This window comes from Conger conger, chromosome 9 (genome assembly GCF_963514075.1).
Source record: "Conger conger chromosome 9, fConCon1.1, whole genome shotgun sequence".
Classification (NCBI taxonomy): Eukaryota; Metazoa; Chordata; class Actinopteri; order Anguilliformes; family Congridae; genus Conger; species Conger conger.
Genome location: NC_083768.1, coordinates 29859740 through 29877951, shown reverse-complemented (window position 1 = coordinate 29877951; position 18212 = coordinate 29859740). Strand labels below are relative to the sequence as shown.

At 39.9% G+C, this 18212-nt stretch overlaps 1 protein-coding gene across 3 annotated transcripts in view; it reads right to left on the bottom strand.

Moving 5' to 3' along the window:
* Nucleotides 1-2932: 2932 nt before the first annotated feature.
* The window catches only part of cables1 (Cdk5 and Abl enzyme substrate 1), a 52368-nt gene continuing 37088 nt past the window's right edge, over nt 2933-18212 (bottom strand). For all 3 annotated transcript variants that reach the window (XM_061255591.1, XM_061255589.1, XM_061255590.1), the window contains 6 exons: nt 16806-16914; nt 16246-16402; nt 14319-14422; nt 8224-8330; nt 7310-7517; nt 2933-7091 (listed from right to left, as the gene is read on the bottom strand). In XM_061255591.1, the coding sequence (XP_061111575.1) occupies nt 6951-7091; nt 7310-7517; nt 8224-8330; nt 14319-14422; nt 16246-16402; nt 16806-16914 (826 nt within the window). In that variant the 3' untranslated portion in view covers nt 2933-6950. The remainder of the gene's footprint in view (nt 7092-7309; nt 7518-8223; nt 8331-14318; nt 14423-16245; nt 16403-16805; nt 16915-18212) is intronic.

Sequence of the window (18212 nt, the reverse complement as noted above, 5' to 3'; positions counted from 1 at the left end):
CTGAAGGTCATCGTTGGGAAAAATGCCTTGCATGTGATACTAATACCTTTACAACAAAGAGTATGTTGTGTAGTTTTCTTGGCTGAAGCACGATTTCGGCCCCTAGTATCATTGGGGCTTCCGCTAGAACCTTTGCTTCCCTCCTTAAACAATCTTCTATCTTCCAAAAACATTTCCTTCACGGGAAACAGACAAGGTACCAGAGATTATAAGAAGAGCAACAATGTTAAACCTTTTTTATTTCTTTATCACCCATGACTTTATATGCCAGAATTTATTGGTACTTTGTCGAATTCATTGTGCCATTGGTCTTAAATAGTGCCCCTGGACCACTGACAGTGAAAGATCTCCAAAACATCAATGACCAACCTCCATATTTTACAGTAGGTATGAGGGGCTTCTCATGCTGATGGTGTGTATAGCCAAATGTTCAATTTTGGTCGCATCTGCCTATTGCACTCTCTTCCAGTCATAATTCCAATGCTTGGCTTTGTTTATTGTGTTCAGTAAGGGCTATCTTCGTGCCACCCTTCCAAGAGTTTGTTGGTATAGACATGCCATTTTCAAAGATGCAACCAATCTCTGCAATTCACTTGCATCCTCTTCCTGGCAAGTTTGCAACCATTCCATGTTTTATATTCGTTTTATTATTACCCTTACATTGCTAGGCGTTATGATTAACTGTTTATGTATTGTTTTGTACCCATTACCAAACTTGTGGTGGTAAATTACCATCTGTCAGCTCTGAATGGACAGTTATTTCTCTTCTCTCATGCTGATGGATGACAGAGGGATTTTGCATGCTTTTTACCTCATTTTTACACTCCAGTGAAACAGGAAGTGATGGAATGACACATAGTTCCTTTTGACTGAAATAAATTAAATTAAGTGAAATTGTATTGGAAATTTACAATAACTGACACCCATGTCTTTCAGAAGAAATGAGATTACTTTAATGAGAGCACATTAAAACATGAGAACAAATTAATATAGTTTTCCTATATTTTACATTGTTTGAACATACGGTAACATATAGATTATTATCAGTATATACAGCCTTTTTTATTCATTTTTATCAATATATCAACGTTGCCCACTGTATATGATATTATATTCCCCCAATCTAAAAAAACAGTAGCCCCATCGATTTTGCAATTGGCATCAATAAATAAGTAAAACTGATATGCACTGTACTTTTGGTGTAACCAAATTCATGTTGGTGTGTGGGTCAGTCGACAACCCAAAATAGATGCTGGGAGACACCCCGAGGGAGGACAGAATAGCTGGACACAAATGTGGAAATTCTAGTTTTACTGACATTTTTATTAGTGTGTTAAACTAATAAACACAAATCTTCACAATTTACCTTCGCAGGATCCTAGTAGAAATAATTCAATAAAATAACAAAATGAACCAAACAACACAAAAGCGTTTCAGCCACCTTTTACCTCAGTCAGTCTTCGTCTCTCACTCTCTCTGCTTGCAGATTCCAGTTTCGGACCCCCAACTGTGAAAAGAAGCACTTTTAAACCTCTGGCTGATTAGCAACAGCCCCAGTTCTGTGCGTGTGCTCTCTTAACCAGCTGGCGTGGCCCCAGATTGCCCCAATTTCCTCCCCCAGGGTGAGCACTGCCATGTAGCCACTCTGAGAGGAGGAGATGAAATGGTCACGTGTAACGTGGGATGAGGACAACTTCCTTGTTTACAAACTGCTAAAATGAATTGTGGCATTTGACCAAGTGAAAGAATCCCTGAGTCACGGGCAGGGAAACCGCTGCCTCAGCCAAACAGCAGCTGTGTAAAAAGGAGGTGTGCTGGCAAGTACTGAAACCCGTGCTTATACAACGCATGTTATTTCTCACAATGGGGGTCGCTGACGTGTGACCAACTGTCCGGGAAAAGGCCCTCAATGGCCTCTTTTTATATAGGGTTGAAGTGGGAATTAGCTGGTCAATGGCGAGGGCTAAACAGAGTGGCTGCATGCCATGGGGGTCAGGCTTGTGTGTTTGTTTTGATCACTGCAAGGGGGGGCTGGCGTGACTGCAGGCCTTGTTTACACAGGATATGTGTCAAGCCTTAGGGCTTTTGAGCGATCCTGATGGATGCCATCAGATCTTTAACAGCACATTGGGAACATCCCAATATAATGGGCCTTCTGAAAGTGGGATCTCTTGTTGACCCCGGATGGCATTCCAGAACATTACAAAATGGTAAAACAAAAGATAAACCCCAATTAATATCTAGAAATAGGAGGATTCCACAAATCCAATGCACTCGCTGCATTTATCATTAACCAAAGCATAAAAACATTGGAATCCATAGGTATTCATTCATTTGGACTGTATTTTCTGGAAAAACAAGGCTGTGACGAGTATTTTTTTTCAGCATCACCGAAAATATTTGCCTCCACAAACGGAGGATTGTTATTTACACTATGACAAGTTGACCTACTGGGGAAACCGATCAGTGATGCATATTTCAATAATTGATTCAATAATCAACAAATACCTAGAAGTCTTGCCTTTTATAATTGCATTTTACATACTAGAAATCTGCTCGAGAGCCATAAGATTCCAGATCGTTTTGCTCATTCTCCTGGCATTGCATAAGTGCATTTCAAACAGCAGTGGAAATTACAGTCTGCTTCTGAACCGTATGATTTGAAGGGTAAGAAGTCTTGAATGATAAAATATATGACAACAGCTTGGATTGCAGCAGCTTATTACAGCAGTCTTCTTGCTGCTGCTTCGCTTACGGTTCCTGTAGTTTGGGATAAAATGTACACTGAAGTTAACAGAGGAATTTGTGTAATAGGTAGTTTTGGGAGTCACAAGTACCTGGCAACATCAAAAAAATGTATTTCACATGCAGGCCCCTTTCCAGGATGATGACAAGAGCACTCGGGGTGAAAATGAAAGGGGGACACTTAAAGAACCATTTCAACACCTTGTTTTTATTCTACAAGCAAATAAGCCTATTTACACACACAGATATTTTGTATTTTCAAGAAATTGAAAATCAATTTGCTTCCTCACAAATCCTAAAGTGCACACCCAGGGGCCAACTCTTGTCTAAAGGGCCAAGCAGTGAGATACTTCACAAGTCAGGCTCTTTTAAGATTCTTAGGAATAATTTACATCACTGTGTGCAATCTCTGTCATGTTCTCTCTTAAGAGCTCTGATTTGAATTCAGGAGAAAGCTGACCACGTACATTCACACTTTAATAAGCTGTGCCCTATGTGGAAGAGTGTTTAGCACACAGCCGGCAGGCTGTTACTCTCCAAGCCTCTACCACACAGTTATGAAAAATAAACAATGCTCGCAGAAAAGATGCTGCAGACAGCACTCTCAAGTTGTAAGATCAAACTCAAAGCCCTACATGGTGATCTTAGCACCGCCTACCAATACTGCGGGCCTTATCAAAAGGAAGAGAGAGAATTTGGCATTTTGAAACAGAATATTCTGAAAATAACTGATTATAGATTATGATTGTATAAGCCACTAACAGAACCCTACCAGTGAAGAACAGGACTGGTGTATGGTAAATGATACAAACTTAGTTGAACGGTTTTCAGTTGCTCTGAACTAAAAATACAGCATGCCCACAATTTACCTCATAATATAGTAATGATGGGTTGCTAGTGTGAAGTACATCATTGTCATAACTGATCTGCAATTGAAATTCCCAAAATCAGGTAATCTTCTGTCCTTTTGGAGAAGTAAGCAGGGGTTTGCTCTACCTGGAACTGTCTTTGTTGAACTTACAACTTTAGGATTGGGATTCCATTAAATCCGATCAAATGAAGGAAGGAAAACACATAGGGCACTGTGGTGAATGACATTACAGTGCATTCACCCATCAGATAAGACACAGAGCCCTGTCAATTGGCCATACCCTCATTGCTGGCCATCAGCTATGCACCCTTAAGCTCAGTTTCTGCCCCTGCTTGAGATTAGCACCATAAACGTGCTGATAATACACTCTAACATAGAGCACAGGCTAAGGATCAAACTCACACAACAGCAGTTCTAGCCTTCACGTGTTCAAATGAAGCTTGGAAAGCCAGTAGAAAAGTTTGAGTACTGAAATGTACTATACTGTATGAAATCCCCATAACTAAACATTCAGCAATTTTTCCCCTGTAAAAATGCGCCTACCACTAAACCACCAATCCGGAAGTAAAGCTGCTGGCTATGAAGACTGGAATGACCATGAAATATACAGTGAAAACACTGTGATTAACGTGGGAGACTTACATCGAGACAACCTAGATGAATCCGAAGGGATTTGTTCAGCTAAGCCAAAATAAATGACAAGCCAGTTTTGAAACTTTGCCGTTAATTATGAAACACTTCTGCACCCCCAACCTGGATCTCAGCAGGCAACATCCATCTCCATGGTACCCATAAAAAGTGCACATTTAGCCAAGAGAAGTTGAAAGCGGAATATGCACACAAAAATAGTCACCTTGGAAGATAACAGTCGCATCCAATATAGCTACATTCACAGCCTTCAATGCGGCTCACCTTCATAAGAGCTCAAAGGTAACTCATCACGTCAGACTATTAATGAGAACTTATACATTACAAGAATAAACACTCAACAATAACAATCAGTCAACCTTTGGCTACAAATTTGGCATCAAAGAACAAAAAGAAAAGTATAATTGTCATATAAAAAATAAAAATAAAATGACAGGAGGGCCAATATTTACTAAAAGTTTGTGTGAGAGTCGTGAACATTAGCATAGTGCAAACCAGGGGAATACAAATGAGTTGCAGTACATGTATGTACAAACAAACACTGATGTGGGTACAGAATCACTAAAGATTTATGCATGTTATTGTTTACAAATCAATGTATTACTGGGGTGAACTCAGTATAACTGGAATATTGTCTACACTATGAGCACCATTCAAATTTACAAAGACCCTAGTTAAGGACAAACATCATATCTTAGTGGATATATTAAATGCAAAATACCCAGAGCACAATATGTGTAATGTCATGGCTGACGAGCAGATCATTTCTCCTGCTGAAGTAACCAGGCAGGAAACTTAAATGAAAAAGTATATGAATATGAGCATTCATGCTCTTGGCTACTTGTACTTATTGTTTGATTTAGATCGTCTGCATTGAGCAAGTCTGTCTCAAGCTCGTATAGTTCACTTTGTCATGATAGATTAATGTTAATTGCAATTACATTTTTCCACAAAAAAATTTCAAGGTACGTTTCATAACTTATGAAATGAATCACGGCACTGGCTAATTTTGAGATTCATTATTCAGTCACTTAAACAATATCTTTGGATTACTACCTCAACAAAGATAACGTAGATTTCACTAAATACAGTGACTTTTTTTCCTTTCAGTCTTCTGGCAAGACAACAGTTGTATGCCTTTTTGTTTTATAAGAAGACTGCACCTTCAAATCGCGCACTGATAGCAAAAGCTGGTCAAATGATTTTAGTGCATAAATTTACCTAATTTACACAGAAAATAAATAGGTGGAGCACATGAGGCTAGACATAAACCTATCATTTTGTTTTATCACAAATAAAAACATTTTCATTAGTCCTGCAATGCTACACCATAAATTTGCATCTGTTAAAGCCTGCTCACATCTCATGCTATACAATTCTAATCCATATTAATCAATATAATACATTCTGTGGTGCATGAAACCTTCCCCTAAAATGGTTTAAGCAGTTATGGAATTTGCCGTTATCTCAATAACATTTGACAATACATAGGCTGTGATGTGAAATAAAAATCCTGAACATATGTAATAATGCTGACCATATGTGTGATATCTTGAATACATTGGATTAATCTTTCTTTCTTTTTTTTTTTTTTCCTTAGAAGGTTTTTTTCCTTTAGTCAGCTGTGCTTCACATAATGCTAGCACATTTATTTTAATGCATCTTAGACTTAGCGTTTATCTTTTATCTTCTTATGTACTGCAGTTGTATTTCTTCAGTGTACATGTGGCAATCTTTTCCTGTATTTTAAATGGTATTGTTCAAGGTAAGGTACCATCTACTGAGTTATGTATTACGTGGGAATGCAACCCTGCTACCAGTGAGAACAGGATGTTTTGTTAAGGTGCATGTTGCTAGTTTATTGGTTATAAGTAAAAGGGTGCTAACGTGAAAAGAGTTAATGGTTCATTGGTGATTGCTAATGTCACAACTGCAAGTGGATTAAACATTGGACTATGTGTGTAGTGTGTGGTTTTTTAGTAAATCTGGCCCAGGGTTCACAAAACATTGGCTTGCTGGTGAAGAAGAATCTATGACTTATTCCCAGCTTAAAATGCTGCTTCTTAAAATTTAAAATTTAAAGGAGTGATCACATTCACCACTCGGCAATCTGTAAATTCCTTACCACACCACCATTTGAAAGAAAATCCGTAAGAATGTTAAAAACATACAAGGCCAATTCCTGAATAAAAGAAGTGCACAATAAAAAAGGGAAACAGTCAAATGATGGTCAGCTTGTCAAATCTTGCACCACTGTTTGTTCATTCTCCAAATATCAGAACAAATTTGTTCAACAAATACTTTCCCAACTGTTATTCTGAGAGGTGAGTGGAAGTTATACAGTCTCAAAAGCATGTAACCCAGAAAAGGGCAGGGATTTGTGGGTAGGGCTTCTCTGGGAATCTGTGATCTGGAGCGGGTGGAAACTCCAGGAAAAGGGTTTCTGCATACAGTGGGTTCTTGTGGAGCTCTAGATCAAGTGAGGATGGAACAATCCAAGAGGATGGAGCCTCAGGATGCACATAAACAGAATAGGACAGAGCCTTGGGGACCTCAAAATCAGAAGACAGAGCCTTGGGGACCTCAAAATCAGAAGACAGAGCCTTGGTGACCTCAAAATCAGAAGACAGAGCCTTGGTGACCTCATAAATCAGAAGAGGGCAGCTCTCCTGATTGGGAGCCAGCGCTAGGAGCTCTGCAGAAGGCGTCTGTAGTGGGGCATGACCTCGTGTTCTGGCAAGTGCAGGTTGAACTCCAAAGCCACCAGCACGGGGAATTCGAAGGCAATCAGCTCCCGTCTATTCATTCGAAACTTCTCCTCCAGTTTCTGGAACAGATATTGGGGAATTCAAAAAACCATTTGAAATATAAATATATACATCATTATTTGATATAATTTGAAAAGGCGATGAAAATATTGAAATTGGTCACAACAAAACCCACTGGGGCTCTAAAATCCTAGAATCACTGTCAGGTTTTAGTAAGATTTACATCATACATGTGTATACTCGTCATGGTTATCGTCGTTGGGAGAGGCGTTCTTACGTCTATTAGGTGCTTGACCTCATGCTTCTTGAGGTCGCTGCCGATCTTAGCGGCGAGCAGCATGCAGGCACCAGCACACAGCTTGCGGTTCTGCTTGTTCAGCTTGCCTCGCAGTGCCAGCTTCTCAAAATAGACAAAAGCCATGGCAACTGTGGGCTCCTCGTAGCCACACTCCTCCTGGGCCAGCTTTCGGATCTCCCTCTTCAGGCTGTCGTTTAAAGAGGGGAGGCGAACGCAAGAAATTCTGATTGTATATGGCATTATGTATAAGAGAACGTTTCATATGCCACAGTATATAAGTATATGCCACAGTGGTTTCCAAAATTGCAGTCTCTTGCTACAGATAAGCAAAAAATGCTGTATTACATTAACACAGGTAAATATTATATCCCATAAGTTGTCTTCAATAGTGTTTTATGAGTTTTACTATACAGAATCAGTCAAAATCCTTCATTTACCCCTGTGCTAGTGATCAGGTCATTTATTTTGAGGTACCTGTATACTTGCATTAGTTGTGTTTTGGAACCATTTGTGGCCAGGTGATCTCACTTCAAAGTCAAACATTTCCTCATTCTAAACATCCATTCCCAAAGAGTCTTTGAGGCTGCACAGTGAGTGTAAGTATGTAAGCTAATTAAGCTTATAACAGGCCATGAAATTACAATCATCTGGAATCCATGTTTTATGGATTCCGGGAAAAGGTATCACTCAGGATTAGCAACAATCATTGCTTTATATGTAATTATCTTTAGAAGTTCAGATGAAATTATGCATTTAAAGGAATACAAATGCTATGGATTCCTCTCATTTTATCTAGTGATGGACTCACTATCACTGCAAGCATACAAGGATTACAGGCAGCTTTACCACCCTTTATCACTGTGTACAGTTTTTTTTTTTTTTTTTTTTTTTACCTTCTGATCTTGCTGAGGGTCAGTCGGATGTGAGGGAACTTCTCCTTGAAGGTCTCATTCATGTCTTTCTTGAGATCGGAGGGCTTGACGTACTCTATGACCGTCGTCTGAAAAAGAGCACATGAGGTCGAACTGTTAAAAGATATCATCTCTGAGAACACCATTACCCTACTGGCCAGGAGGCGATTTCCATTAGCTCAGTGCAAGCCATGTCAGGTATCTGGGCTTGAGTCATATTTCACCGCCTGAATACAGGATGCCAGTGCCTCCACAGAATCAAGATGATCGGGTGAGGTAGAGAGGGACAGATTTCAATCGCTTGATAAGAACTGCAGCAGTATTGAGAAGAAACTGGCATGGTTCCATAAGTATTTGGACAGTGGTGCAATTTCTGTTTTGGCTTTGTACTCAAGCACCTTCGATTGAAAGTGAAAACATGAATACGAGGTTAAAGTGTAAAGTGGTCATATCCATATTGAGCGGTCTGTGTAGGAAATACAGCCTGACACCATAATATTTGCACTGGTGTATGTTTGGGATCATCCTTACTGTGGAAGGAAGCATTTGGACATTTGGTTGAACTTTGGTTGAGCAAATTAGATTCTTTTTAGACTTCATGCTGCTGCTATCAATACTTAAAATAAATCATTTACTCATGAATACATAAACACAGACTCAGAGAAAATAAGCCATGTATTGCTGATGTCTGAAACCCACACAACAAGCACATGTACAAAAAACAAACATTTGACTGGATTGGAGGAAATGTTTTTCTACAGACCGACATCAAAAGAGGGGATATTCTGTTGATAAGATCACTGTGACAAAAATACAACAGTGCAAAAGACTGTTGACCAGAAAGTGAATAATTCTTCCTTATTTTTGAGAAAGTGGTGTTTGCCTAACCTGCAATTTCCTCACTGAAATTTCATTTCCTGCTGAATTCTGGGAAATACGTCTTGATAATGTACCCCTTTCCATACCATTGTTTTGGAAATATGACTTTCAGTGTCCAGTCAAATAATGATCTCGGTGTTAGAAGTTCCTGTTCCATGCACCAAAACATAAACCAAACAAGGGAGCTAAAATATTGTGTATTGACTTCTGGCCAATGAGTTTTTTTATTCCTTTGGCTGGTGGAATTCCTTTAGAGGACACGTTCCTCAAGTCCAAGCAGTGGAAGTCTGGCCTTGTAAGAAATTATTTAACCAGTCTGAGAACTTGTATTCTTTTCAAAGGAATGAGAGCAATTCACAGTAGGAAGGACAGTGATTGTATTGTTATTCTAAATATTAAATAAACTTTCTTTCGGGTAGGAGTACAGGGAAATGATAAGGCAACTAGTCATTACAAGAGGAACAACCCCCACCCCTCAAAATAATCGTGGCCATTAATGAAAGATGTGATTAAGCACCGCCCAGTGTTCGTTCCCAACTGGGAAATGGGGGACATATCCAGCCAGCCAGCAGGATGCAGACCTATTTGATTCAGTAGCCCACACATTGGCAATGCAATGTCACATGAATTGCAGTCTGTAAGCATTTGGACATTGGCGCATGGATGTTCTTTTGGCTCTGTACTCATGTACATAGGATTTCAAATGAAGCAATGAAAAATGAGATTAAAGTGCAGGCTGCCACCTTTAATTTGAGGGTATTTACAACCATACTGTGATCTGTGTAGGAATGACATCCCTGTTTATACAGCCCCTCCATTTTAGGGGACCAAAAGTAATTGGACAGCTCTCTTCAGTAGGGAGGCACGGATGTTTCAGTGACTACTCCCCGCAGAAGACTTCACCAGATCTACAGAGGCTACACTGCAAGGATACCACTCTTTAGCTGGATGATCAGCTTTGATCAGATGATCAGCTTTGTTTGCTAAGTAATACTGAAGTCTGCAGACATGTGGAAAAGTGGACAGATTAGACCACACTGCACTGCACTGCACCCATGTGATCATCCAGGAACAAATTAGCAGCAGAAAAGCCTGTGGGGTGCAGACGGCATGTAAGCACTGTCCCAGCACTGCCCCCAAAGTTCTCATCACCTTGACACTGGTTGAAGTGATCCACATTCTGAGATCAGCATGACTTTAATCTCAGTAGAGGCACCTAAGGTCTCTTCAATATTTCATAGGTCCGTAGCTTCTATATTTAATAGCTTTGCCTTGGCTAATTAATGAAACATTGAAATGGAGTTCATGATTGAAGTATGCAGTAACACTGAATTTCAATAGTGCCTGCTCAATATTCTCATTATTACATGCGTGCTTTTAAAAAAACACTGAAACATGCACTTCTGGACATAAAAAACAATGCATTCTTTGTTCTATAATTAATGTTTGAGCAAAACGATAACACAGGAAGCTGGACTGAGATGGCCGAAAGGAGCAATGCAGGTCCAATGTTTTCACAAATAAATGTAATTACATCAGGATATGAATATTTACAAATAATTTTCAAAATTATTCACAGGACAGGCTACAAAATAGCCTATGTAAAAAAAAAAAAAAAAAAAAGATTTAAAAAAAAAAAGGTAAAAATAACAAATGATCTTACCATTGAGTTGAAACCAACAATGCATATATTGGATCAGGATTAAAATGGGAATGAAGTGGATAATGCAGCTCTGGTTACATTCTCAAGCGTGGTGTGCTTGGTGTGTTGACAGTGGAAAATCCCATTGCATCCCACGAGTGTTTGCAAGGACGTGCCAGGAGAATTGGGGGTGGGGCAGCCAGAACTGGAAGGCGGACAATTATTCCTGTACACTCACGACCGTGCGGGCGACTTACATTATGACAATAATAAAACAGGAATAAAAGTCTGCCCATAAGCGGATTTATTATTGCTTGTTCCCCAAGTGAACCATATTGAAATCAGTCATGCGCATGACAATGAAAGCGGGCATTATTTACAATGTCTCTCTTCTGGTAATAGGCAATATTATTGATACAGGGGTACTAAAAATCAGCACATCCAGAAGTGCTGTAACATAAGGGGCTATGAAGCATTTTCCTGAAATTCACATTTGTTAATAATGAAATTATGCCTTATTTTTGAAGCAGATATCTGTGTCTTTAGGTAGGGTGGGGGGTCCAGCATGGACCCCGGGCTCCTGAATTTGGTTGATTCTGGTTCATCAAACCACATGCGAACACTCATGTAGGTTAACATATAAAAAATCTGGTTGAAAATCTAAAATGGTTAGGTCAGAAAGTGATTGATTTCTGCAGAAATGCCCCTGCAATCAGCAATCAGAGTGCAGTATTCCTCCTACTAGACCAGTGTTTCCCAACTCCAGTCCTCGGGACCCACATGCCAGAAGGTTTTTATTGTAACCAGTAACTCACACACATGATTTAATGATTGAACCAATCAAACCACAAAAATGCCCTTGATTAGTTAAATCAGGTGTGTGAGCTACTGGTTACAACAAAAACCTACTGGCAAGTGGGTCCCGAGGACTGGAATACTAGACCATGGAAAGAGATACAAGACTCATTTCAGACAATTAGTCTTATATGTCTGAATCCTCCTGGTCACCTGACATTCCTCAGGCTTGCCCCTCCATGTGGTGTGACTGCAATAAGAGTTGGGTTACAGGGTATGGATGCGGATTGGACAGTCACCACACCAACCACTCCACCGTTTATTGTTCGGACGCAAGTGTTTATCATTCTATTGCATTGTGCTGAAATAGTTTTACATACAATCCATTGTTGTTTATCAAATAGGCCCTCGTCCTTATCTTTGTTGTACTCTTAGCACTTGAAACAACTTCCCTCTAGGGTCTTTCAGCACACTTGTTCCTGGTGATGGGTATGCACTTTGCACTTTGTTGTACGGCGCTCTGGATAAGAGCGTTTGCCAAATGGAAATAATGTGATATAATGATTATAACAGTTCAAATCACCACAAAACAATTGGAGTAGGCAGTCATTTCTTATGCCACGCTTAGTGAAGAAGGCAACCTAGAAACCAGAAGAGAAAAGCATCACTTCTTTGCCAAAAAGAAAATAACATGAAAACATCTGACCATACACCCATAAATTAAAGGCAATGTTTGATTTTTTATGGTTGCCCTGAAAATATCAGACCTTTCTGCAGAGATTCTGAAACTGTCCCAGGGGCATTGGTGTGAGGTGGTTTCCGTTCCAGCCAAATCCAACAATGATAATTATTGGGTTTCTGTAAGTTTAATTTTTTTTCCCCTTCGGTGATTTTTTGCCTCTAGAATACACGGCAGGTTTTTGCCTCTAGAATACAGAGCATTTTTTTGCCTGATAATCAAATAATCAATCAAATAATTAATCGAGCAATTAATCAATCGGTTTTACTTAATTTAATGCTTTACTTTTGTGTTAACAGCACATTAGATGCTGGCAATAGCAAGTTTAACGGGACCCAAAACCAGAATGCATGGCTCACTGAGCTTGCCGCTCCTGTACCGGGAACACTGAGAAATGTCTCACCTTAAGAAGCTGCATTCCATGGGTACAGAAAAACAGCAGGTGACTCCGGCTCCTTGGCTGGAAACCTAATTAGCAATCGCCAACTGCCGCGCAAAGATGTGGCATGCTGCTAATGAGATCCACAAGGCCAAAGTAGTACCAGGCCTACTCGTCTGTTTTGCCATACCACCTTATCAGTCTGATACGAGTGGATTGCTAGTCTACTTCCTGTTGCCGAGGACACTGGAATCGTTAGCCTTTATCTCTTGCAGACAGTATCACTGATTATCCAATATTTGTGGTTGCGGTAGTTCCATGTTCCATGGCTCTAGAGCCTACATGGAAGTTCTTGCAAGCAATGTCAACAATTCTAAGACTGTAACCAGGAAAACTCAACCTGTGGCAAACCCCCGGTCATCTTACAAACAACAGCTGGCAACAGCATTGCAACTGGCTCCTTCCAAAACTGACCTGAAATCACAATCTACTTTTGTGCCATAACATGTCAATTGTTCCTTTCTGCTGCAATGTACTTACTGACAAGAACAATTACAACATTAAGGATGTTGGTAATGGCATTACTGAAAGCTACATGGAATCACAGAAACATGCAGACTAATGGGCTTTGCTAGATGAAGATTACATTGACTGTTTATCTGCAGCTTTTTAAAGCCTTCCATTAATGCTGAAGCAGGCTGTAGCATTGCTATGATGTAATGGCTTCAAATCAATGCTGTACAGACATAGATTAGCATTGGTTTGATTCATAGTAACTTTTTTTTTATATATGATATTGGTTGACAAAGCTTACAGAGCCAAATAATTCACCCTGTTCATATGTACCATGCAATACCTCTAGACTAGGCCTCAAACTGATGGACATTACCCACTGCAACCCATTAAAACTAACCCATTTATTTTCCAAATTAGCTACAAGGGACCTAGTGTTGTAGTGTTTTCTGTACCTTGATGGTTATTGCAGATAAGGCCATATGTAAGGCCATGAAGAATGATACCAATCTCAAAAGATGAGCCTTAAAGCTTATTGTGCTACAGATAGGTGCAATAAAAGTCGACTGATGCAGTGTGCTTCCTTGCTCGTTTAAGGCTAATTTGACAAAACAGTTGGTATTGTTTTCAAATAGGTTTCACCAAGTGAAGGGGGCTACTGAGCCCATTAAAAGATATTGCATCCTTGAAAATTATAAACCTGCCCGGTTATCACCTCACACCATACAGTCTCCTTAATGAAGATCCACATTGAACACTCTCTCAAGATACAAATAGCTAAGCACACCCAATATCCACAAATAATCACACATATTGGAAGCTGTCAGCTTTTCCCCAAAAGACATTTTGTATTATTCATATTCAGAACCTTTAATTTATTTCTTTTTTTAAAGATGCTCAAATGAAAGTTTACCAAGCTTGCCCACGATGAACTGCTGAGAAAAATGCCACATTTTTTTCAGAGGAAAAGCTCCAGCGGATTGAATGTGAATGGAGGGTGGATTTACCCGTCCCTACAGTAGCCGGGGCTTTGCACAGACTTAGAAGCAGATGCGACTTCTTTGTAAAGGAGGTTCCTCTAGCGAAGGAAGATGCTACTTCAGAGAAGCAGCATGAAATCTGGCACTCACCATGTATGATGGGAAGATCAACACCCTCTTGTGTTTCCCGCAAGGCCACTGAGGGTCGTCAAGCAGATTGGGGTCGTATTCAAAGCAGTCTCCCATCTCATTCCCTGCAAGCAAAGTAAACACACATAAAAACCTTTTAAAATTTTAAAGAAAAATCTGTATAAATGGGCTAGTTTTGTGTTGGATTGTTGTTTTATTTAAGTATACACTGATGAGCCAAAACATTATGACAACCGGCCTAATATGCTGTTGGTCCTCCAAAAACAGTTCTGACTCACTGAGGCATGGTCTCTACAAGACCTCTGAAGGTGTCCTGTGGTATCTGGCACCAAGACGTTAGCAACAGGTAATCAGCATTATTCGCTTCATCTGCGAGCGGTCATAATGTTTTGACTCGATGTAGATGTCAGGCCCCTAATCAAGACATATAACATACAATGACTGAATAAATAAATAAATGCTTTGTAACATTTCCGCGTAATTGCCCATACATCAGATGGCTTTGGTAGTAAACCACTAAAAACACCATTAGAATGCCGCTGGGTTGCCAGTGTTTAAAGTTCAGTGCTGTGACCAATAAAATATAAGAAATCCCACCAGAGATATTTTAGTGTGGAGCTACAGAGCCCATCTTTCTCAAGTAGTTGTTTGATGTGTCATCATGTCTCAGATCTCATCTAAGAAAGTGGCCTCATGAAAGCTCAGTGTGACTCAGTATTCATGACACAACTGCACATTAAACACGCACAATATAGTTTTAAACAGCCCTGAAGATTAAAGACACAAAATTATGGGGTGAATTAAAGATTAGGGGGTGTGATGCAGTAGGCAGAAAAAAACAAGAGCAGACAATTAATTGGCATGCTACTGCAAACACCTTTCCTCAACTATCTTAATCCGAGTGGCTTAAAATGTTCTGAGCTCACTATGAGCTGAGTAGAATGGATGGAAAAGGTCCCTATCTTTTAAACAAAGCTTACTTCAAAGCATGCAGAGCTTTCAAAATATCAAGCAGAATTATTCATGAAATCCTTGTGTGCCCTAGCTAATTTATCAACGAACTAACTACAACTACACCCTCTTTGTCCACTGCCCAAAAGGCAAACAAACACAAAGCTAATTAAAATGCATTGTCCATAAAGCATAATCAATCTTAATATATTATATATAGTAACATTCTGACCTATGTGCAGTGGATATCTCTGTATCATTCAGACAACTTCTTGGCTCAAGGTACAATGGAAGCATGAAAAAGACACGGTCTGACAGTAGCTCTGGTCAAACCCGTTGGTATCCTTGTGAGTGGAAGCGAGGGAATCCTCTGCTGACTGTATCACTCCTCGTGACAGTCAAGTAACAGGAAAATAGCAGAGCATGTAGGAGGTCTAAGCATCCATTACATTAGGATACTTTGCATTATTCAGACCACCTTACCCAGAGTGGCAAATCACTCTGCATAATGATGTCTGCAGTAACTTAGTACTTTGGCAATGCCTCACCTGGATTACAAAGCCAATTTCCTCAACAAAAGCATCATGCAACCACAGATATGGTACATTTTCAGGTTGCAACTCTGTAAACAATGCTAGCTGACATATTCCTCAGCACACTTTTATGAAAAAATATCAAAGCAATAAATTACTCAAAAGATCCCAAGGTGTTTAATATTTTATTTTATTTTATCTGAGCCTTAAGGCATCAAACCCTGAAAATTATAATAATCTGCAAGAAGATACGTGGTAATTATTGAAAATAAGAAAGTGCAGTTTCAATCTGGACTCTTGATGTAAAGGGGAGGCATTCACCAAGAAAGGCAGCTTTAGGCACACAGAGAAAATGATTGTGGGAAAGTGGAGATATTCACAAATTTGCCTTGCAGATGCGGTTCTGTTAAAAAAAACATAGGGCTAAAATGGGTTATTCTGACCTGTGTCGATGCTGCTCTGGTTGCTGTTGGCACGACCCAGGCTGAGGCTACGGTGGCTGGCATTGCGGGACTGCGAGAAGGAGGAGGTGGAGTCGATGGTGTTCCTGCGGCCACTGAGGGAGTTGGTGGGGTAGAGGAACTGGGTGTAGGACACCGTCTGTGGAAAGGTTGCACAGGCCCAGTACTTAGTGCCTTTCCCAGAAGACTGTGCATTCTCTCACGTTGAGTTTTGGTCCATATTAGCTTTTGGGTGCTGTAGCTCCCAGATGAAACGGAACACTTCCCTGAGATTGCACGATATAAATTATATTATATTATATTATATATTATTATTATATATCCATTATATCAAGCTGAAACAGTATGGCCTCCATCTGGCAACATAAATATGGGCAGAGCCACACTCCCACAGGACCTAACAGTTCTGAAATAAGTAGTGAAATAAAGTCAAGAAGACAGCCAGCTACCATTGGAAAGTGATGGCTAAATCTAAGGGGATACGATGAAAAAGCCCCCTCAGATACCTGTTGAAGGAACGCTCACCTCCAGAACAGCCTCACCTTTCCGTCAGCGCCCAGCTCTACACCCTCCAGCCCGATCACCATCTCCTTGGCGCTGACCCCGCCCGAGGGGTGTCGCTGGCGGCCAGCACCATCCAGTTTCATCTCCCTGCAAAGGCAGAAGACCTGCTTTAGTCCCCGCCCCCCCAGACAGGCCCTGCCCTGCCTTCTTCCCTTCCCATGATCCTTTATGTCCCCTGACACAGCCAGGAACTCATGACTAAGAAGCTATGATGTCAGTAGAGATTTAGGAGATGTGATTTAACCATCCAAATCAATTAGTCAGACACCGTATCTCACAGATGACAGAAGGATATCTGTGTATTTAAATAGGCTAGTATTTAAATGCATTCACATAAAGAAAGCACATTTGACATGGCATCTCTGAGATTCTGGATTCTGTATCTGCAATTAGTCAATTCCATAGGAAATAGCAGTGCATCTCTACTCTCAGAAAAGAGTGTTGTGTAGCTAGTGCAACAAATAATGTGGTTTAATTAATTACGGTCTACCAGTAAATACAATTAAATCAAATTTCATAATATTATTTCACTTGAAATGCAAATAACTTTGAATGGCACCATACAATAAAAAAAATAAAAAACATGTTATGCAAACACAAAACTGATCATTTTGATCCAGTGACTGTTAAGGGAGTTACCAAATGTTGGACCAAAAGGGAAAAAATTACCTATAAAAATAACTACATTAAATCGTAGTTTCTGCCCTTTAGCACTTTTCTTTAAAGGAGGATAATGATGTGTAGGAACAATTCAAAATTTTGTACATTTACAAAATTCTGGTGCATAATCACAATGCATGATACCGCAAATTAACCAGGAAGTAAAACTGAAAATAAGCGATATATATATCTCCAATCAGGCAATGAAACTGCCACACAATCAAAAACAAAAAAACCTTAGCACCAAATGTGTGGACGATATGCCTTTTCAGTTGCTTTTTTTTTTACTTGCAATATAAGTCAAGGGATGTTGCATTTAAGTTCAAAGGCACTTTTGGAAGTCATTCAGGGTAAATGCATTTGCCACATGAAAAAAAAATAAAAAAATAATAATAATTCTAAAGTTTGTCATCTCCCCCTCACTTTAAGTGAACCCGCACAGAAGACAGAAATCCTGTCCATCTGAAAGATACAGAAGAACTACTACTGCAAAATAACTACATGTAAATGAATGTGTCCTCAGCAGCAGCTGTGCAGCAGACAGGTTCAAGTCAGTCTCATATTGAGCCTCTGTTCACAGCTCAGGGTCAATGCAACGCCACATCAGTTCAGAGTAGCCCAATATTGCGGCTGTCCAGTCAGATTAATTTTGTTAGCTGCAGTCAAGTGAGGGGGCTTTATTTTCAGCTGGCACCATTTTAACGCCCCTGCCTAGCAGTGGGAAG